The following is a 22,811-nucleotide window of genomic DNA, read 5'->3' as shown; positions in this document are numbered from 1 at the left end:
GTTTAATGTTGCATCAAACCCTTTCATAAGTCATGTCTGATTATATTTAATGATGTTGTTCTTATTATTTTTCTTCAAATTGGATGTAACTTGCAAACACATAGCATAAATGTCTGCATTGAGTGGTTATATCCAATAAAAGGTTGGATTAGGCAACTAAGTTTTCACCCAACTCTGGGATTCTTTGGTCCTAGAATTAGGTTAGTGCAGCCAACCTATGCTTTCATAGTTATTTTTGTCTTCTTCCCAGGTGTTTTCCTGGATCTGGAGTCTGGATGGGTGTGGGTGGTTTCTCTAAGCATCACAAAAGGTCTAAGCATAGCTCCTACAGAATCGTGCACATGAGTGTCACAGGGACACTGATCACAGGGGACAGGAAGGAGGAGAGTGGTGAGAAAGGAGAAAAGGCCAGACCCAAAGGCAGGGACTATGGTCAGGCATGGTCCCCTTCTCCTGGAGTCATTGAGAACACAGGACTTTCACTCTACTCCTTGACTCTGCTCCCAAAAACAAGCCTGCAGCAGCCACTGCCAGCAACGGCCTGACGCCAGCCCATTCATGCTGAAGTATGAGTGAGAGAGAGCCCACTGGGCAATTTCTGATAAAGAACAAAAGCAGGAAGAAGAAAAGGGAAAATCTAATAGGGAACTGAGGCATGCAAAGCTAACCTTTCATACCCTGTGGTGTCACCAATGCCACCCTTTGCTCAGCCCCCAGCCCGCCTTTCATCGACACAGCAGCTATTTGGTCTGCACTGTTTTCAGATTCCCTTCACTCCTTGAAGAAGCATTGGCCAGAGAAGCACCAGGGGTGGGGAGACCCTCTCCAGGCTTTGCTGAGTCTCAGTGACCTGACATGAGGGCAGACCAGGATGGCCTTCCAGGCCAGGACTCTTGCAGAGATTAGATGGGCCCTATGGGGTGGAGCTTTCTCTCCAACTTTTCTGCCTTCAATGACGCTTTTCCAGCTACACCCTCCACCTCAGAGAGCTGGCTTTATTAAGGCCCATGCTAGCCAAAGATGCCTTTGCATGTCAATGATTTTGCCGGATTCTCCCTTGGCTGGACCAGGGTGAATGGCACAAAAAGCTGAGATGGACCCTTCCAATTCCTCCATCTACAGACAGTCTGCAAGGTCAGACTGATTCTTCAGCATAGCTGGAAAGATCCCTCAGAAAACATGGCCTAGGAAACCAGGCCACGGCCTTCCCTTCAAATCTACAGGGCCACAACTGAGCATCTGACAGGGTCTCTGTGTCAGAACTAATGGCCCACTCAGTTCTAGCAGCCTGAGAGCCCTGTGAAGGTCAGGTTGTCCTAAAGAATTGGCCGCCTGTGGGCTCCTGCTGCTCTGTGTCGCCAGACCATACCCTTGGCCCCAAGACAGGATGTAGATTCCCTACCAAGCTCCAGGCAGCAGTTGCCTCAGGATATGGCCAGCCCTGAAGTCTGCAGCCCCTGGAGCCAGTGAAACAATTCCATAATTGGTAAAGTCTCATGAAGTCAGACATACCAGCCCCTGCTGGATTTGGCCAGGGTGACATTGCACCACCACACTGAGCGATTGTCTAGAATCTTGCCAGGCCCCGGATGATAGAGAGCCTTATTTGGAGATGTGTGTCATGTAGAAGGAGACAGACCTTGTGAGGGAAACATGTTGGCCAAAGAGTGATTATAAGATATATCTGAATGGAAATTCTCCAAGCCAACTCTGCCTTCATCATTGTCCATGATGTTTGGGACAACTTGCCTCTGCAACCAATTAGGCAGCTGCTGCTCATCACGAGGGAGTTATGGCCACCTGGACCCTGCAAGAGAAGGGACTGGAGTGGAGAAAGGAGGCTGTGCCATGCCATAGAGCAGCTGTTGGTCATAGACACCTTGTGTTAGAGACTTGGCACTGCCACTCACTGGCTGTGTGACCTTGAGCAAGTAGCTTAACCCCTCCCAACCTGTGTCTTCATCTGTAAACTGGAGGCTGTCCTCCCTGAGCTGGCTACCTCACCAGATTGTGGTCATAGGCAACCATGACTGTGAAATTGCTTATGAATGGGGAAGCCATGTACAGCTGTCCAGTGTCATCTCTATGCTCACCCCCACCCTGTCCCTGTGCTCCCATAGCCTTCCACCTGCCGTATCACTCAGATTCCTGGGCAAAATGCATAATCCTCAAATCACTAACTCCTCTGCTCCCTATGGTCAAGGCCAGTTGTCCCAAACCCAGCCCATTAACAGGGTCATGGGTGGGGGAATAAGCGGAGGAGTACAGGGCCTTGAGAAAATACAGATGCCCAGCTCCTGGGAATTTTGATTTTGCTGCTCAGAGCTTGGCCCAGGCATCAGCATCTTAAATCCAGCAAAACAGAATCTACTGTTGATTCTGATGCTCAGTGAAGTTTGGAGCTGATTAACCTGACCCCAAATTCCTGCCTTTCCCTCCTCCTTAGCACCTTGTAAGTGCCCTGATTCTCCCCTTAAACTGAGCATCCCTGAGGGGTGGCCCACAACTCAGCAAGCGGTGGCATGGTGAGCTTGCCCGGGGAGGCACACAACCCAAACCAGCCCCCACTCTGCCCCAGACTCTGGTCCAGGTTAAGCTATATTCCCAGCAACATCCAAAGCAGGCTTAATGGAGGAGAAAAGCATTTGAAAATGAATTCCACGTATGGCATGCTACCTGCCCTGAATTGTCACATCCGTTTTCTTGCTGCTGCCTCAGCCCTGTATCCTGCAGGTTTGTTTGCAAACTCAGCAAATGTCCCATGTTTAATTGTGTCTGGAGGCTGCATCCTCATGTCCCTGTCACAGCAGGGACTACTGGATTCTGTGCCAAATACCACCATGCTGGTCCTCACTGCCTGACCCTGGCCTTCCAGACGTGCCGTGCCAACTCATGTCCCAACATGCCGGCACACAGCACGGCCTCTTGTGCTTGGCTAGGAGCCAGCACGATTTCCTATCCCAGACCCAGGGCACGCTTTTGGTTATGCCTGTTCACAGAGGTTGGGGAGACTCTGATTAAATAAAGAGCACAGATAACCCTGACCTCATTTCATCAGAGAGTTGGAAGTGTTCCCTGTCTTTTCTTAACTTTTCCATGTGCTGGGGCAATAAAACTTACTTGCTGGGGTTTTCCTCTTTTCCTTCCTATGCAATTCAAGAGCAGAGCAAAAGCTCTCAGAATAGCTGAAGAGAGGAGAGAAAGAGATGGGGAACTGGTTGGAAAGTTCTGGGGCTGCGCTGTGTGACCAAAGCCCTATTGATAGGGAGGGATTCTTTAGGCCTGGGGATCACAGGGCATCACCCATTGGAGTCAGTGGTCAGGTTATATTCTCACAGGAATAAGACTGTGAGATCCTATCACAAGTTCTCTTCAGTTCTGACTACTTTTCCAGCACTTACATATATGGTAACTGAGGGCTGAAGTATTCAGCAATCACAGGGACACATCTGGAAATCTTTAAAGTTGAATTTTAAAATTGAACTTTGCATTAAGGCGAATGTTGTCTGTCCCAGGAAAAGCAAACCCGAAAGATGAGTTGGCCATGGTGGTCATGCCTATAAGGACAGATGCTGGGTGTTAGGTGTGGATGGTATAGGACTGTGTTGAGTGTTTTACATGTATTATGTCATTTAATCTGCATAGCTTTCAGAGGCTTGAGAATGTTGAGTGCGCCTGACCAAGCTCTTAAGTGGCAGAGTTAAGATCTAAGCATCAGCTCTCAGACTGCACAGCCCAGGTCCCAGCAGCAGCAGGTCCCAGGTCCCCTGTGACCCACAGACTCCTGACTAACACTCAGTTATTAAGAGCCTCCACCTATCCACTGCCCCTCCCTGTGGGCTGCTACACTTTTAGATCCTTCTCCCAGGTTCTCCATCTACTGAGCTTGTCTGTCACAGGCAATGGCATTTTGGTATTGGGGGTTGTCTGTTGTAACAGAGGCCTGAATGGACAGAAATAGGGTGGCTGAGACTCCCGGCCTTCCCCCAGGCCACCCACCCTGAGAATGGGCCCAAATTAGCCTGGAATTAGCCCCCTCCTACCCTATCTCCACCCCAGGGCCAGCAATTATTTCTGAGCTCACTGAACCCCTAGTCTAAATATAGCTCTAATAGCTATTTCTCATTTCGGAATGGGGAATCTATGCTGAGCCTTAGTCGGATATAGATCAGACTCCCCAGATGCACAAAATGTGAAATGGATGCATTATCCCTACCACCACCACCACTCACCCCTTGAAAATGAACTTCCTAATGGAAAGCAACTGGCCTACTACTACAGTCCAATGGGGTCAGCTCCTGGCAGATGGAAGCAGGAAGCTCTGCATTACGTCTGCAGCCTAGAAAGCATGAAGGTTGGCACGGCGCAGCCGGGTCCCCTGACTGTCCTCCCAGTCCCACACAGAGAAAGGCAAGAAGGGATGTTGCTGAGCACTGACAACAGGAGTTAATCGTCACCTAATACTGCTCCCTTTATGCACAGGAGGAAACCGAGGCTCAAAGACACACTTTTGATAAGTGGCTGAGCCAGGAGTTGAATCTAGGACTTCAGAAGCCTGTGCTCTCTCCATTCTCTCAGAAAGGATGTGCACACAACCCTTTACTCACCCTCACAATTGTTTATATTAATGATAGATAGAAATGGTCGCAGTAAACTCTAGTGGTTTCATAATTCATCATTAGAAGTTGCGACAATTTCCTTGCTTAGAATTCAAAGTATATTTCGAATTGATATCATTGTACTTTTTTGAGATCACAAGAGCTAGGGAAAGGGCAGAGCTGAGGGTCCCTATTATACAGATAGATGAAGTAACCAAGATGAGAATAAAATTGAGGGAGATCCTGGAGTGAGACTCCTGGAGATTTTTCCAGCCTTAAGATAGTTAGTTATGATGGAATCTTATGGCTAGAAAGGACAATAGAGATCAATTTATGTTGAACACTGAAAGCTAGACAGATGAAGACAATTGCTAAGGGCTTGCAGCAAGTAAGGAACAGGTCTAGGATTACAGCCCAGGTCCTAGGACCCCCAGCTCAGTGATGTCCCAGCACACCATGACTCCTCCACATGGAAACTAAACTGATGCAAACATAGTGCGTGATAGCGTCTGCACATGTGGGGGCTGTAGGCAGAGGTGCCTTGGTCCTTGCCCAGTAATTTCTGTGGAGAGATGGAGTCTTCTCCATGTTGGGTGGAATTGGTGTGGGTTTTCTGCAGGAAGCTTCTGGGCGGACAGGTGACATCACTGAATAAGTGCATTGCCAAACAATGACTTTCCCACCCAATATGCGATAGTTAATTTTATAAGGAGAAAACTTCCCCATGGCCCAGGGCTCACTTCTAGGGTGCTGCTGCTCAGAAGCTGAACCAAGAGGGAGAGACCAAGCAGCCAAGAGCCCTCTCCATAGTTCCAGAATATTAGAAATCTTGTGGGTATAAAGAAAAGTTGGGCCGGGCCTGGTGGCTCATAACAGTAATCCCAGCACTTTGGGAGGCCACGACAGTCAGATCCCTTGAGGTCAGGAGTTCAAGATCAGCCTGGTCAACATGGCGAATCCCTATCTCTACAAAAAAGAAATACAAAAAAGAAATTAGCTGGGCATGGTGGTGTGTGTCTGTAGTCTCAGCTACTCAGGAGGCTGAGGCGGGATAATTGCTTGAACTTAGGAGGCAGAAGTTGCAGTGAGCTGAGATCGCGCCACTGCACTCCAGCCTGGGTGACAGAGTAAGACTCTGTCTCAAAAAAAATAAAATAAAATAAAGAAAAAAGAAAAATTCAAGCTGTCACCCTAAAATAAATTTTGAGCTGCACAGTTAATTTAGTTTAAAAGACTAAAGGTTAAAGCATCTTTAAAATACTATTTTAATTTCCCAAGTCAATAATACCCTGTCTGTGAAAAATTCAAACTCCTCAAAGTTAACCACTGTTAGCAGATATGTTACTCTCTCTCTAGAAGTTATTATCTGCGCGAGGTTTGCATATGTATGTGTACACAGCTGCACAGTTGTCTTTTGAAAATAAACATTGAGTCTTAATATACCCTTTTTATAAAATTTGTTTTTTTAACTCAAATATGAATCATAGACATTCATCCATCTTAGTACATACAGACTATTATCTTAGAGTGTAGATGTGCCATGATTTTTTTAGCCAGCCCCCTGTGGATGGATATTTAGGTTGTTTCCAAACAGTCATTACTACATACAAAGCCACAGTGAATGTCCACAGCCAACCGCCGGTGTCTAGGTGCTAGTATTTCTGCAGGAAAGATTCCAAGAGGAAGACTTGCTGGGTCATTTTAGGTTTTAGTAATAACTGCCAAATTACTCCTCAAAATGGTTGTGCTAATCTAAACCCTCACCAACAGTGTATAAGGCATAAAACCCTTTTAGAGGCCAGGCATGGTGACTCACGCCTATAATCCCAGCACTTTGGGAGGCCAAGGCAGGTGGATCACGAGGTCAGGAGATTGAGACCACCCTGGCGAAACCCTGTCTCTATTAAAAATACAAAAATTAGCCAGGTGTGGTGGTGTGTGCCTGTAGTCCCAGCTACTCGAGAGGCTGAGGCAGGAGAATCGCTTGAACCCAGGAGGCAGAGGTTGCAGTGAGCCACAATCACACCACTGCACTCCAGCCTGGGCAACAGAGTGAGACTCCGTCTCAAAAAAAAAAAAAAAAAAGCACTTTTAGAATGCTGTCATTTTAACAATTGTCCTTTCATATTTGAAGAATTACTGGAAGATGCCCTCAAAGCCGTATCTCTTAATGAAGAAGATACATTTTGCCTGTGTCCAGGATGACCCAGACACCAGAGGGCCCTCTTTGTCTTTCCCCAGCAGCAGGCTGGGCCCTGATCCCACAATGGAAGCTCATATAAGTTCAGGAGAGTTAGGTGGGTACCTTGAGACAGGAGATAGGGTGAGATGAAGACGATTTAGAATTCCTTGGGCCATCTGTCGTCTCTGCCTCCTTTCTAAGCCAGCAGCACCTGGTCTCCTGAGATTGGGGCCCTATGTTGATGGACCTAAAAGGTTCTCCTTCAGGAATATCAGTTTCCAATCATTTGAGCACCATAACTTTTCCCAGAGTCAAATCCCTTTTTGAAAAAAGATGTTTGTTTCCTAGCCAGAGAAGCCTCATACCCAGCCTTGGTTGCCTGCGGCGAAAGATGTGTTTATTTGCAAACACGCTCCTGTGGTCCAGAACACTTCTGCCCATAGGTGTGTGCAAATGCCACTTCTGTGCTGAGACATGTACATCTGGGCACACCCCCTTGGGCTGCTGTGCACTCATTCGCAAAATGTATCATTTACACACACTTTTTTTGTGGTTTGAACAGCCAGAGCATTGCTGGGGACGCTAGTCAGCAGAGCCCTTGCTAGAAGGAAGTCAGAGAGAAGGGTCAGGTGCTAGATGGAGAAGGGAGTGCCCGCCCAGCCTGCCCTGCCACTTCCCACAAGGAGCCAGTGCCAGCCAGCTAGGGAGCCTCAGCATATGCCTGGGGACTAGCTTGGCTCTGCTGCCTGGGCCGGGAGTTAGGTGTCACCGTGCCAGCCCCTCCCTGCCTTCTTCTTGGCTGCAGAAACAAAGGCTCCCATTGAGCAGGCTGTGCTTGGGAAACACACAACAGCAGGTTCCCGGTTCCAGTTCAGAAGGGGCCATAGTCTTTGTTTGTGTCATTTGCTAAAAGATGGGCTGGAACAGGAGCAGCACTTTGATCCCCAGGACAACAGCCCCTTCCCACCTGCTGGGCTTGGGGATGGGGAGGGAGGCTTGCATTTTCCTCCAGGATGTGGGGCCCTGAGGCTCTGCCCCTGCTTCAGCCCTGACCTTAAGACAGGGTCAAGAATGAGCATCTTGGCCAGGAGTCCATATCTAGGGACTGGGTATCAAATGAAGACTGTTGGTAGCCATGTAGCCTTGGACAAATCCCTGCAGCAACTGAGCTTCACCTGAAAAATGAGAGGATTGGCAGCTAGAATTTTTCCAAGGTCCCTCTCAGTTTGTTAACTCTGTGAATGCCAGGACACTCCTCTCATCCTCCATTCCTTTGCGCCTCCATGTTGGCGGGGTTGCTCTGGGGCTGCAGTCTCCTCTGTCAAATGCATGGGATCTGCCTAGATAGAGAAACTCACACATTGCAACCCTGCAGCCCTGGAAGTCAGGAAGTTGGGCCTCCTGAGCCTGTGTGTGAATGTGAGCATGAGAGCTCAGAGATAGGAGAGGATTTAACCTTTACACTAAGAGATTAATCTGTGGCAATAATCCAGAAATGATAGGTTTTAGAGTAGAGCCAAGATTGCCAAATAAATGATCTCCAGGGGTTTCTTGGAATATGTACAAGTGTAACAGGAACTACATTCATTCATTCACTTATTTATTTATGTGTGCATACAAACATTCATTCACTTTTCTCATTTACTGTGCATAAGCTGAGTACTAGGTGTAATGGAGTGAAGAGAGATGACTTTGCACCACCCATCACAGGGGCATTTTATCGGAGGAAGATGCTGGAACAACACAGTTTCCATTAGCATAGCACTAACACATTCATATGTGTCATCCCAACTATTCTTCAAAACAACCCATCAGGGTACTTAGATGAGGAAAAAGAGGCTTGATGAAGTTAAATAAGTTGTCCAAGTCACACAGTGGTGGCAGATCCAGGATCCAAACCCAGGTCTGTTTTTCTTCCAGATCTCTGCTTCTCACTTGTCCCTGAGATAAAACTATTTCAAACTCTATTTTTCTCCCTAACCACATTTGAAGGAGTAAGAAAACCTCCTGGAGGAGGAGGCTGTGCTGAGACCAATTGTCATTCTCTCTTCAGGGCTGCTACTTGGTGATCTGCCCATAGGAGGGGCTCCTCAGCCCCTGAACTCAGCCAGACCTTCCTCGTAGTATAGTAAGTAGCCTGCAATGCTGTGAAGTTTTCAACACAGGACCTGGGTTCAGCAGAGGGACCAGAGGTTTCTCAATTGCCTGTACTATGTTCCGGGAGCCAGTGGTGTCTGGCAGGCCTGAGGGCGGGCTCCAGCCCCCAGCTTCATTTCAATTTCCACCTTTGCCACCGCCCTGCTGCGTGACCTTGGGCAAGCTGCTCAGCCCCTCTGGGCTATGGCTTTTCCATCTGTGCAGCAGGGAAGGGGATCGCTCTCCTGCTTGGCGAGGGGTCTGGCTAATAATGATCACGTGCCATTGTAACGCAGCCCACACTGGGAAGCCTGAGGATGGGGTGATTTCTTGATGCTCTGCAGAAAGCACGCTGAGAGCTCCTTGCCCAGCTTCCCAGATACTGCCGTTTGCTAATGAGGACCAACATATGTTGATGATTCCGGCGTCGGCACTCGCTCCTTGGCTGTCCGAGTTCCCAGAGCAAACTGGCTTCCTATTAGGCATTTATTCTTATTAATAGCAACAAATTGCAGCCCTCCGCAGCATCTGCTACTTTTCGTTTACAAGAAGCTTCTCAAATCATTTGTATTGGTAGTATTTTGTGACCAATTCTTTAAGGCAGAGCAGGACTGGATCCCCCTAATCTGAAAATGAATCGAGTGAGGTATGAAAAATGGGAAAATGGGAAGATTTTGTTCAAGGTCACCCAGACACACAGATTAGATTACAGCTTGGAATCTCAGCTCCCCAAGCCTCATGCCCTGGGGCGGTTGCCTTTGCTATTCTAAATATCGTCGGCCTTGACCCCAGAGTTCCTGCCTAGAGGCAGGTAGGGACAGTGGTGGTAGCCAGGGCTGCTGCCCTTGACCCTGTGCCTCTGTCTGCCCTCAAGTGAGGCCCAGCTGGATTAGCCCCATGGCCCAAGCACCAGCAGGAGGAATTGCAAAGCTCAAGGCAAATCATTCCCAAGGAGTTTTTACTGCTGCCAAGTAAAAAAAAAAACAATAATAATTTTCTGACACTGGGGCAGCCAGACGGTCAGTACAGGGGGTCTGAAGCACATTTATGCTTCTGGACAGCTGACCACATCTGGAGGGCTGCATTCTCTTTCCAGAGTCTTCTTCAGTACTTTGCTCAGGGGCTAGACCTTCCTGAGATCGGTAGATCTATGACCATAGAATTAAGAGAGCATGGCCAGCGTGAGAGGTACTGAGAAGGGCCATTTATCATGTTAGACCTGGCTTTCAATAATTTCTGAACTTGTACCAGGTACATACACCCTCAATGTTTGCATGACCTATTTGAAGCACAGGGTGGTAAGAAGCTACCATACTGCAACCTTCCCCCTCCTCCATTTGACTGACCTCTCCCTCTACCTTTCATGGGACCTTTGCATCCTGGCATAACTTTCTGCCCAGCACCTGTGTATCAGCCAGCTATTGCCACAATAAAGCTTTGTAGCAAACCAGCCCAAAACTCAGTTGCATACAATAGACATGAATCCTCACACTCATGGCTCTGCAAAGCAATTGTATGTCAGCTCCCTAAGCTCAACTCAGCTGGGCAGTTCTGCTTCAAGCTGCTGCATCAGCCAGGGTTGTCTCCTGGCTGTGGTTTGGGCTCAGGTCTCTCTCCATGTGGGTTCATTTGGGGCCCAGGCTGAAGAGGAAACAGCTATTTCAGGAAGCTCTTCTCATGGCAATGACAGAAGCACAGAAGGCAAAGATGAGCACATAAGCACATCGGAAGCATTCATTTGCCTCGTGTTTCCTACTATTCATTGTCCAATCAAGTTCTGAGGCCATGCCCAAAGTCAAGAAGTGGGGAAGTACACGCCACTTCTCTATTCACCGTGAGGCCATAGAGGTGGAGACATAAAAGTCTTCTTTTTAGGGAGTGAATAGTTGGGACTCATAATACAATCTGCCACAGCCTGGGACCAGCCTCCTGGCATCTGCCTTTCTTACCTGTTAGCCAGGTTCAGAACCTGCCACCTTTGAGCAAAGAGAATGGGAGTGACAGGGTTCCAGGCATGTGGAGTGACTTGAAATAAGCACAGCTTCTTGAGCCACTGCTCAGCCACAAATTGCAGCCCTGGCAGCGAGAGCCTTGGAGCCATCACAAGGAGATTCCACAAAACCTTTGTGTGGTCCCTGGCCAGCAGAAATAAAGCTTGGAAAGGCAGCCAGTGGTGACCAAAGGAAATGAAGGCTGGTGGAGATGCTTTGAGGAGCTCCCCAAGACCATGCCACCAAGACCCATGTGTATTACTGAGCTAAGAATTTGCCAGAAAAGGACTAACTTTTTTCAACTCTACTTCCTCTGCTTGGGGACAGTGGCAAGGAAGGACAGCATGAGGTACAGCACCAAATGCAGCATCTGCACAGCTTGACAGTTCCCCCAGCAGCCTCTTGGAGTTTCTTACTGGGTCATCTTGCTTCTTTTTTTCTTTCTTTTTTGACAATTTTGAAGGAAATTGGGTCCTTAAGAAAACTTTTGGACATTTAAATTAATTCCAACCATCAGGCTCAGTGTAGCCATCATTGTATTAGCATCCAATTATAAGAGTAGAAATGGAGTAATAACTCACATTTTGACCAGAATGTCAAATGCTTAAACAAATTAGAGATACACACAAAGACTGCATGCTATATCTATGGAACATTTCTGAATGTAATCAGCAGAACAGCAGGCACCCTTCGGAAAGTGAGCAGCAACAGGCAGAGTGGGACCCTATTGCCAGAGGAAAGCATCTTTCGAAATATCAGGGAAACCAGGTGGGAATTGGGCAGTGGGGGCCAGGACTCAGAAGCTGTAAAAATTCCTCCAGCTGCCATGGAAGACCCCCAGGCTCCCAGGTCCCCAAGCAATGGGCTCAGCTCCTCAGCTGGAGAAACTTATGAAGACCAAGGCCATGACTTAAAATCTGATTTGGAACCCTTTGCTCTCTTCTTAGTCATTCATTGCCTTCCTATGCTAGGCCATTGTTTTGTAAATTTGTGGCCTTTGGAACTGGACAGGTTAGGAAGATGGTGATGATGATGATGATGATGATTGCATGTACAACAGCAAATGATAATTCTATTTACAATTATTTAAAACCAGACCAAACTACATTATATTACATAAGGAAGCTTACCTTGGTGGCAAAAGGATAAAACCACCCAGATTCCCAGAAAGGTGATCTAGGGGGAAAGGAAGTGTAAATGGGGAAGGGCACACGGGTGATTTCTGGCCATAACTGTGAATGAAAAATACCAAAGGAGAGCTTGAGCAACAGCAGGAGGATTTTCTAAAATCAGGGGCCATTTGACCTCGTGTGAGTTATTTGAATTGGGAGCTCCTTGTCTAGGCCTTTTGGAATGGGTGAGAAGTAAGGAAAAGTTCCAGGAAGAACAAGGCTATGGCATTATTTTTCCAGATCAGGAAACAGGTATCCAGACCTTGAGAACGACAGAGCCAGTTATGTAATGATATATGATAGGAGACATTTATCCAAAACGCTTTATCCATTTGAGATTACATTGAAAAGAGTAGCGATGCCTATCTTTTGACTGAAAGATCTCAGAATATTTCATAAACATGATTGTATTAGTCTACCAGCAAAAGCTGTTCCCCTTTGACCCAAGGAGCTAAGCAGAGAACAGGTGTTTTCATATCGTGCTGCCAAGCCAAAGATGAAATAATCTGTGAAGTCCACTCAAAAGGGTTATTTCAACTTTTTTATTGTAGTAAAATACACATAACAAAAATTCACAGCGTTAATTATTTCTAAGTGTGCATTTGTAAGTACACTCACATTGTGGTGCAAGCATCACCAACCTCCATCTTCTGAACTTTTTCATCTGCCCAAACAGAAAGTCTTTGCCCATTAAAGAGTAACTCCTTATTCCTCCCTTCCCCAGTCCCTGGCAACCACCATCCTACTTTCTGTCACTATGAATCTGACTACTCTAGGCACCTCACATAAGCAGAATCATGCAGTATTTGTCCTTTTATGTCTGGCTTATTTCACTTAGCATCAAGTCCTCGAGGTTCATCCATGTTGTAGCATGTGTCAGAATTTCCTTCCTTTTTAAGGCTAAATAATATTCCGTTGTATGGATATACCACATACTGTTTGTCCATTCATCTGTTGATGGACATTTGGGTTGCTTCCGTCTTTTGGCTATCGTGAGTAATTCCACTATGAACCTGAGTGTGCAAATGTCTCTCTGAGATCCTGCTTTCGGTTGTTTTGCGTGTGTACCCAGAAGCAAAACTGCCAGATCATATAGTAATTCTGTTTAACTTTTTGAGGAACTGCTAAACTGCCTAATAGGTTTTTGCACAAAGCCAGGACAATGTCCCAAGGCAATGTTGTGCAGACCCTACCCTAACTCTGTACCCAATCCTTCCCCCCAAGCACAGTTTACGCACACGTGGAGGTCCCCAGAGGTGATGGGGCTCCCATCTCTAGAAGCAGCGAAGGTGAAGTTGCAGCCACATCAATCAACAACTTTGCTAGAGTCTGGTGGCCAGGGGACAGACCTCAATATTCTGTGGTCTCTGAGACAATCTATCATTATGGTAGCTTAGGTCATGTAACCATCTGATTTGTTCTCCAAACAGAAGTCCCTCCCCCGCCCCTATTACTTTTTTCGCCTCTTCCTGTGGTCTGAATTCCCTCACTCAGTTAATTAGTATGCCTGGCACTGCAGCTTAAGACTTTAATCAGCGTGGGGTGGTTTTAATTAATCGTGTGGCTCTGCATCTGGAGTGGTTTGTGTTCCAGGGTCAGGAGAGGAGCTGGAGATGGGGGATGGGAGAGGCAGCTTTGTATGGTGTAAGGCTGTGAGTGGCAAGTCTAGGTGTTTGGGGAAAGAGAATCATAGAGGCAAGGTGGCTCAGAGGCCATCTGGCCACCTGTGCAACGTACTAGCAAGGTGTGGATGGTAACTGGGGACATGAGGGAATACATTTAGACTGAGCTAAATGGTTGGACTAAATCCAGTTTTCAAAAGTGATTTAAAGTATTAGAAAAACTTCTGATGCTTTGCAGAATTAACCATGGGGTAGAGAGTGAGGCAAAGCAGTGATAGAGATGGAGAGCTTTGCAGCCAGTCTGGGAGGCCTTGGCCATGCTGGAGACTATTGCCTGATGGTGGGTCCTGGGAGATTTCCCTGGTTCTGTCCTTCCTTGGGAAGGTCCTGGCAAGGTGAAGGAGGTGGCACCTAGCTCTCAAATAATGGTAACCTTTCTACTCGGACTGTCAGAATCCTGTTGGCTGAATGTCCACACTTTAAAAAGAGTGGAGAAAACCTAGATCAAGTTCAAAAGAAAGTCATAAAAAATGGTTAAATCATAAATAGAAATATTCTGTGAGGAAAGACTAAAGGCAGTTGGGTTGTTTACCTTCAAGATGAGAAAGCTCTACATGCCTGGATGATTGTCTTCAAGAGAATGTTTTCTTGAAGGTGGACCCGGTGCCATTGTTATACATGTCCATGAAAACCAAACAAGTGAGATGAGGTTGACCCGAGAGACTTTGTCAGAGCATTAACAAGGAGCTTAGCATCCTAAGGATGCTAGGACTGAGAGGGAATTCAGAACGAACATGCCCAGTTCCTCATTTTTCAGATCATCAGAAAGAAGCCCAGGAGAGACTTGTCCAAGTTTACCCAGGAAACTGGGGGGCAGAGCTGTGGCTGGAACCCAGGGCTCATAATACCTGTGCAGGACTTGTGTCCCTGTCTCACATGGACCCACCTACATGAAAAGCTAAGAAAAGCAGATAGCTGTTCCAGAAGCTAGTAAAGATAGTGAATAAGGCCTGGAAATGAGGTATCATCTGAAGTGTGGAGCAATGAATGGTTTAGGGGCAAATATCATAGTTCAAGGAGGAAATGACACTATCAAGGTACCAAAAAAGAAAAGTTCTCCCAGGTCTGTTGAACTCCTGACAGAGTTCCTGAGGCCTCAGAAGACTGTCAGAGGAGTTTTCTGGGATGTGGGGGAGAGGTAAGTGACAGTACAAGGAGGATTGGGATATTAATAAAAAGGATAGCAGCAATCAATCATAGCCATCACTTATAAAGTGCCAGACCATTTACAAAACCATTGTGTCATCTGTGCTTTGGGAAACTGTGAATTGGGGTGGGGGTGGGGAGGGGGGGATTTTTATCTCCATGTTAAGCCAGACTTTGAACCTAGCTCTGAGGGCTCTTGCATTCTTTCCAACCCAACAAAAAATGACTCATGTTTAAAATCAAGAGGAGGGGCTTGACAATTCCAGGGTATGGACATTATTAAACATCAGTTTCAAATATTTTAAGAATCTGAATGCAAAGGTTTTTGAGAATTTCAGATTCACCAAGCAGCTGGCTCTTGACTTGATGTGGAACATTCCGGAACCCGTGGCCACATTCCATCCAAGGTGGATTATAGAACTTGTCAATAGGAGAAACTGGGGAGGATGGTAATTAAGTTTAGAGCAAGAAAATGCTTTTGATTGAGCAAGGCATGATTTTCTGTTTAAGCCCATGTGAAATATGGAGTGCTAGACGAGCAGCTGGAACATATGAAAACATTATTGTGTACTTATGGTTCCCAACTTTCACCATTTATGGCCCCTTTTATTATTTTTTCCCTCTGTGCATTATGTTTTGAAAGATTCTGTCTACTAAACAAACTGTATTTATTAAGTAATAACATATTTCCTATTTTAATATGAGACGTACATCACTGAGTATGAATAAAAAACATAAAACAGCAACAGTTCAATTTCCATTAGGCTTTGGGAAATATTGAAAATAGCGTGTAGACCTCATTACCACTCATGAATTCCTAGGAGTCCAGGTACTTTGGGTTAGGAGCCACTATTTATATGCTTACATGACTAGCATGTCTATGCTCACTTAAGGAGTAGGAAGAGAAATTAAAGACGCAACAGAAAGAGGGCAAATTCTTGGCTGGTGTGGAGCCAGTGTGGGTAATTTGCAAGGAACTAATTGTTAAGGTTAATTAGTAGGATAGGAAGGTTGTATGTAGGCAGACTCCAGGCACGGCCCATGCAGATTACATCAGCAGTAATAAAAGAAAAGATAAAATTCCAAATGTGCAAAAAAGACATCTGAGAAGGTGGAGGAAGGGCCACAAAGGTCAAGGTCACTGCCATCAGAATGGGAGAGGGAGGCTAAAAGGTTGCTTGAAAGAAGTGGAAATGCAGTGTGGTCATTAAGAATGCTCAGTGTGTACTTTGGAGAACAAAGAGATGCGTAAAGGGAATAAGAAATTTAAGGGAAAAGAGATCATGTGGGATTTGGAATTAATTATTAATTAATTCCAAAAGAGAGTTGGAGACTAATTGAGAAGCTCTGGTGCCAGTTTGCCTGTGTGTGAGTTACAAGTAGCCCCTGCCAAGCGGACATCATTTTACAGAGGCACATGCCCCATAAAACAGCAGGGGAAACACTGCCTCTGCATTTGCTCATGTAACAGAGAGGGTTCAGCCAGGTCAGCACAGTTTATAGTTTTCTGTGCCTGTTGTCTGATGGTGAGAAATTAAAAAGGACGGCCACATCAAATGCTCTTAGCTCAAGCTGAAACATCAGGTAGGATTCTCCATTGAGATAAAAAGGTATCCCAAATGGAAAAGGATGATGTAAAATTGAAAAAAAAAAAAAAAAACTTTTTGTAAAGAAAAAACTGGCAAAATGGAGAATAAAGACCAAGGCTATAAAAAGAAAATAAAAACTCCGTTTGATCCAGTGTATCATTATTAAATACCTACTATGTAGCAGGTGCTGGCAAGTTATGTAAAGAGACACCAAGGCAAAGCTACAGTGGAGAACAAAGAAATTCAAAAGATATTTAAGAGCATGTAGGAAATGGAAGCATTTGGGCTAAGCAAAAATGTCATGTGGAACATTTTACATTAGCAGGCGGCTGGTGAAAGCTAATATAAAGTTTTGGGTTGGAGAGGAAGCCTCTAGTCATGAAAAGAGTGTGGGTAGGAGGAGAAATAGCAGCAGATGCTCTTTGAAAGCACCATAGTGAAAGCTTTTAGAGCCAGTTGGCCAACATTATGAGAAAGAAAGAGCGGGCAAGTAACAGCTACAGAGTGAGCTTATGATATCTTGGTAAATGGCAAGGAGGAAGAGAAAGAGAAGGGTCTTGGTCTCAGGCTAAATGCTCTCTGGAGCAGCAAAAATGATGAAACTTGAAGGAGGGCTGGAAAGAAGGGGAAACACTACAGAAAGAGAGAAACCATGAGAGAGTGAGAATGACCATTTGCACTTGTTACATTGATAGGAAACAAATACATGATGAGTTGGCTGTTTGTAGAGATATTTGGTGGTTTCAGAGGTAGAAAACTTGAAATGAACACTGTGTAAATATCTTTTCTGACAACTTAGTGTGGACTGTATGGAGTCTATTCTGGAGATTGCTAAGAAAATAATATGGCTGCTTGTCTCCCTGGATGCATATGTGGCCACCTACTCAAACATAATCACTCAAAGTCCCTTCCCACACTGGGCTCCAAGCACCTTCATGCTCCAGCAACATTTCAGGTGATACACTTGATATTTAGAGCAACATCTCTTCTGGTACGCTACTGGGTGTTCTGCAAAATCTTGACCACCTTCTCCCTATCCTGCTGTCCTAGCTCACCAGAGTCCCTGTGGAGTCCTGTGGTCAGTATCAGAGCTGCGGCGAGTGCCTTGGCTCAGGCGACCCGCACTGTGGCTGGTGTGTGCTGCACAACATGTGAGTACCGTGGGGAGGCTGCCTCCTGCCTCCCACTTCCTCCTGGTAATTCCCTTCCTCCGCTTCTCTGTCATCACTGCCCTTCCCTTTGATCTGTCTTTTCTCCTCATCTGTTCTTGCTCTTCCTTCCTTGCATCCTTTCCAAATGTTATCTCCCTTCCTTTGTTCTTTCTGACTTCTCTTTAAATTTGCCAAATTCCCTTAAGAAATATATGGCAGTGGTGGCATGGGAATGATGACGGGTCAGGATATAGTTGTCATGCTGGGCAATCACACACTGGAGGGCTGGAGGAAGCAGGATTCCTGGACTTTCCTGACTGTGGCTTACTGGGCTGGAGACTGACTTTCCAGGACTGAACACCAGGAAAAAGGCATTGGATATTTTTTTCTCCAGCTTCATACTGGCCCCGAAATCATGAACAAGATATATGCTGTCCCTTTAGTGATTCCACATCTCCTTAACATCTCCTTCAACATCTCCATAGGATTTTCTGGTTTGGGTCTGCAGTTAAAGTGTGTAGCACCTGAGGACCCTCCCACTGCTGTCAGACACCCATCAGCTGGCTGTGAGTGCACTTGGGCTGGAGTCACTGGGCCAGTAAAGCCCGGCCTGAGTGCTGGCCTCTTTCCAACATGGCTCCTTTTGTGTGGCTCCATTTTATTATGTAGAAGACGGAAGAAGGCAATGGCATTATAGTGGAGGTAAACAGTAAATAAACCAAAGGGCAGGAATAGGGCTCAGACAACCAGAAAGCTGAAGGCTTTTCTTTGGGGATCCGAAGACCCTTGCCATGATTACCTGGAGAAGCCAACAATGGTTGGACCTCACTCTGATGAAATTTGGTTCCAGTCCAGCTATTGTTGTTTCTGGCCAACACTTGAAATGTGCCACTTTGTGAGCTGGATCCAAACATTATAAATTAGGAAGAAAAACTTTAGTCTTCCTACTAAGAACCTGAACTACATGTGATCAATGACATTTACCAATAATTTTCAAGTATAAGAAGGTGGGGTATGATCTTGTCTTCTCCCCTCCCCTTTGCAAAGAGTGCCTCTAAAAGTCGGAAACACCCTCTTAAACTCGAATACATCTCTGGGTGGCAGTCTCAGGCATAATGAGTCCTTGAGTTCCTTAGGGGAAGGTCTGAAATCCCTCAGGTAGGTTATAGTGGAAAAAAGTCAAGAACCACTGAGCTACACTGAAGTATACATAACTCAGTCTACGGCCGTGCCACCCTGAATGTGCCTGGTCTTGTCTGAAATATACATAACTCAGACAGATCAGAAACTATGCACTCAAGTGTATAGAAAGGTTGCATGCTAACAGAGCAGGGGAGCCTAGGAGTGGCCAGCATAGAAGAGGATGGCAGAGGTTGCATTCAGAATGCAGATTAGCTCAGATCAGGCCAGAATTGTTCCCTGAATGATACCTTGCCAGGCAGACAGGGGGCAGTTTTCTTTGTGTCACCCAGTGAGGCCTCTGAGGAAGGGACTGTTTTCTAAACTCATTGCCTTACTTGGGGGCCTTGACTACCCTGTTTTCTGCTTGGCTGAGGATAGCTCTGCAATCCTGGCATGGGGCTTTCCTACCTGGCATAATTCAAAGGCAATCAGAAAATCTGGTCCCTCCCTGACACTCCATGTCCAGTGGCAATTTCCATGTCAACTTTGGTCTCTGCCCACAATGCTGTCCCAGCCCCACACAACACGGAGCCCTGTGAACAGAGGGGCTCCAAGGCTTGGAGAAGGCACAAGAGAGGCTGTGAGGACCCCCACCTCCCACTCCCAGGGCTGCAAGGTAAACAGACATGAGAGGAGGAGGCACAAGACAGTACTTCCTGTATGGCCTCAGTTTCCCCTTCTGTAACATCGTACCTGCCTCCTGTCAAGTGGAAGAAAACGGGTGGATGGAGGCTAAGGTGAAGTCTGGGCAGTTCATGAAGGGGGCCCTCAGCCTGCACGGGGAAGCCAGCTGCTCCTGTCTCAGCATGGCATAAAAACAGCCATGGACGTGAATTTTGGGTGCCTGCCCCCAAGTCCAGACTCCTCATCCCAGCCCCTCCTCTGTGAATTGGACATGGTGATGCCTGTCTCTCCTGCCTCACTGAGTCACTGGTGAATCAAATGAGATGGTATGAGGACCAATGCCTGGTGGGATGTGGATCACTAGGAAATGTAGTGTGGGATGGGGCAGGAATGTTGACAAGGCTGGGGAAGGACTGTGAGCTCATGGGTGCCCCACCTCTTTTGACTCTGTTGATCCCTGGTGATTTTCCAGATGGCTCTACTGTAACTGCATGCTTCTCTTCCTGGGGGGTTCCCAGCCTTTGTCTAAGTGGCAAGTACTCCTGCTAGATCCTCCTCACCCCTTTAGTCTGGCACCATGTTTGGTTCTAACACGTGTATATCTTATTCGTGTTTCCATGGAGCATCAGCCCTTGTTAAGCACAGGCTCTCAGAAGGCAGGGGCTGTGCAAGTGTTGTTCTCTTTGTGGTCATCATTGTCTGCTGCTGCTGCTGCTGCTGCTGCTGGCACCTCATTGCTCAAGGAGCCACAGTGGAGCCAGCAAGTTGAAGCACTGGGGGACACTGGGAGGATTACTGGAGTGGAAATCAGTGGACTCGAGTTCACATTCCTTGGAAACTTGTTGTGGGGCTTTAAGCAAGTGCAGTCAGTTCTCATTGCACATGGTAGATATGTTCCATAAAGTCGCTGGAACACAGTTAGTGAATACCCAGCCATTGCTCCTAGGAAAACTACAGGGTTAGGTTCCTGGGAGCCTCTGGTCACATTTTCATCAACAAATCCATCTATAACCTTGTTTTATGTGTGTTTCTGTTTAAAGACATTTTACTTAATATATATAATTGATTCATTAAGCTTGGCCTCACTGCCAACAGTACTACAACACATACCTGGACAAGGCTTATCCAACACAGCTATTTTCTCCATAAGGCACACCACGGCCTTCTTGCACTCAAGATCACTAGACAGACCTTCAGCACTACATTCGGGGACTATTTTAAGCAGCAAAATCACCTGCAAAATTAGACAAATATGGCACAAAATAGGGCTTGAAGAGGACACTTGTTCATAGAGCGAGAGCTAAAACAAGAAGCTGAGGCTGCCTTGTCCCACCTCAGCTGGGAGTGTTTGTGCCAGATCACTCAAATTTTTCACTGCCCTGTACATGTCCACGGGTACCGATTTTTTGTCACAAATAAACGTTAGCAGTTAGTTGAATTTGCAAATAGATTCCACGATAACTCCGTATGTCAGAAACTTGGCATCCTTGTATCAAAGAGGGAGAACAGTACCTTCTCACAGTGGTGGCAGGAGGATAAAAAGAGGTGACTGATATAGGATGTTACAGAATTCCAAGATGCTCTGCCAGGGCAAGGTGCTGTCATTCATAACCTTGAGCCTCCTGGTTGTGTCCATGACCTGAGGAAGGCGGACACAGGTATAAGAGTTGTGCCAATGTATCTGGTAAAGCCCAACTCTTCCAGGAGGACAAAGCTCAAGAGCCCCCATAGGCCAAGGCTGCCTGCCCACTGAGACACTCAGTAAATCCATCCTTCCTCCCTCTCGGAGTTATGACCAAGGAGAGCCCCCTGGCAACTATAAGAAGGTGGGGATAAAATATTGTCTTCCCCCACTCCCTTGCAAAGAATGCCTCTAAAAGCTAAAAATACCCTCTTAAACTCGAATACATCCTTGCTACAAGAGCAGGCACCCTCCCCATCTCTGAGTGGCAGTCTCAGGCATAATGAGTCCTTGAGTTCCTTAAGGGAAAGTCTGAAATCCCTCAGGTATGGATTTCTGAGGTCCGAAATCCAGGTTCTAAAATCTGGTCCTGGATAACTAGAGTAGGTCCCTGGATTTCTAAGATATTTTTAATAAAGGTACAATTTTAAATTTAGATGGAATGAGATGCACAGATCTTAAGTGTACAGCTTGAAAGCTTTGACAAAGGCAAACACCCTTGTAATCCACATGTCTATCAAGATATAGAACACTTTCTTTGTCCAGAGAGCTCTCTCCTTCTTCCCAGCGGGCCTTTCTTCCCTAGTTCCTCAGGTTCAGGTCAAAGCCAGATATTGCTCCTCCTGATCTTCCCTCCCTTTCACTTTTCATGAGAGCAAACTGGATGTCGATGGCTTGGAGAGACACATGAGGAAGTGGGCTCAGCAGGAGAGAAAGGAGAAGGCTGGGGGCTGGCAGTTCAGTGCAGGAGGTTGATGGCAGCCAGAGAGAGCCTACGGATGCTTGCTCTGAAGGGCATCCATTTTCTAGGAAGGGAGACAGGTGGCAAGAGTGGGAGGTTTAACTGCTTCCAGGGAGTGCTGTGTCCACACTCACAAATTTGTCCGTAGATCTCTCAGACCTGCCCTTCTGCCTCCGTGCCCAGCAGTGTGCCAGGCTCAGTGATATGAAGGTGACTCTGTTAGGTCATCTCTGCCCTAAAGCTTTTGGGGAACCAGGACTTGGATTCACGGTGGGAGTTTACTAGAATCAATGCATTTGTTAGGCCCCCACCATGGGCAAGACCCTGTGCCAAGTGACTCGGTTGCTTGCTGAGTGGCCTCAGCAAGCCTGATCTTCACTCACGAAGACCAGGACGGCAGGAAAAGGGTTCCTTGAGGTGTCAAGAGAAGTCCATTTTCTCAGTCACTTTTGCCAACTTTCCCCATGGTTGGAGGGAGTGAGGTGGTGGTAGCATTGTGGAAGAGAAAGGCAGCAGATGGGTGTATGAGAGACAGAGACAGACAGAGACAGCAAAAGAGGAAGAAGGAAAAGGCAGAGAGAGAGGTTGAGAGTCAGCACATGTGACTGAGCAGTGCAAGGGCAGGGCCTCTGTAAACAGGTGGCTCATGTGGCTGAATGGACTGTTTGTAGCAGCAAGGTCACAGGTGGGTTGCACAAAACATGCTTAAGAAAGGCTCGTGTAATTTAAATCCTCTCTCCTGTTACTCTCAATTGTCATGAAGCACTCACCTGCCAACCCGGTAGCACACAGGGTCACTCAGTCACTCTCTTTTGCAGCCCCTGACCCCGGCCTACAGGCTTGCCCATCTCTGATGGCAATGACAGCTTCAGCAGTGCTAAGTATTGAGGTGGCCCTGAGTTTTGAGCCTTTATTCCTTGTTCCTGAGCTGACCC

General features: G+C 46.6%; 1 protein-coding gene across 2 annotated transcripts in view; it reads left to right on the top strand.

Annotated features, from left to right (window-relative positions):
• PLXNA4 (plexin A4) overlaps positions 1-22,811 on the top strand; it is a 457,179-nt gene that overhangs the window by 321,575 nt on the left and 112,793 nt on the right. For both annotated transcript variants that reach the window (XM_055284053.2, XM_055284054.2), the window contains exon 5: positions 17,547-17,647. In XM_055284053.2, the coding sequence (XP_055140028.1) occupies positions 17,547-17,647 (101 nt within the window). The remainder of the gene's footprint in view (positions 1-17,546; positions 17,648-22,811) is intronic.

Source organism: Symphalangus syndactylus, chromosome 6 (genome assembly GCF_028878055.3).
Source record: "Symphalangus syndactylus isolate Jambi chromosome 6, NHGRI_mSymSyn1-v2.1_pri, whole genome shotgun sequence".
NCBI lineage: Eukaryota > Metazoa > Chordata > Mammalia > Primates > Hylobatidae > Symphalangus > Symphalangus syndactylus.
This window is presented reverse-complemented; position numbering and strand designations above follow the sequence as displayed.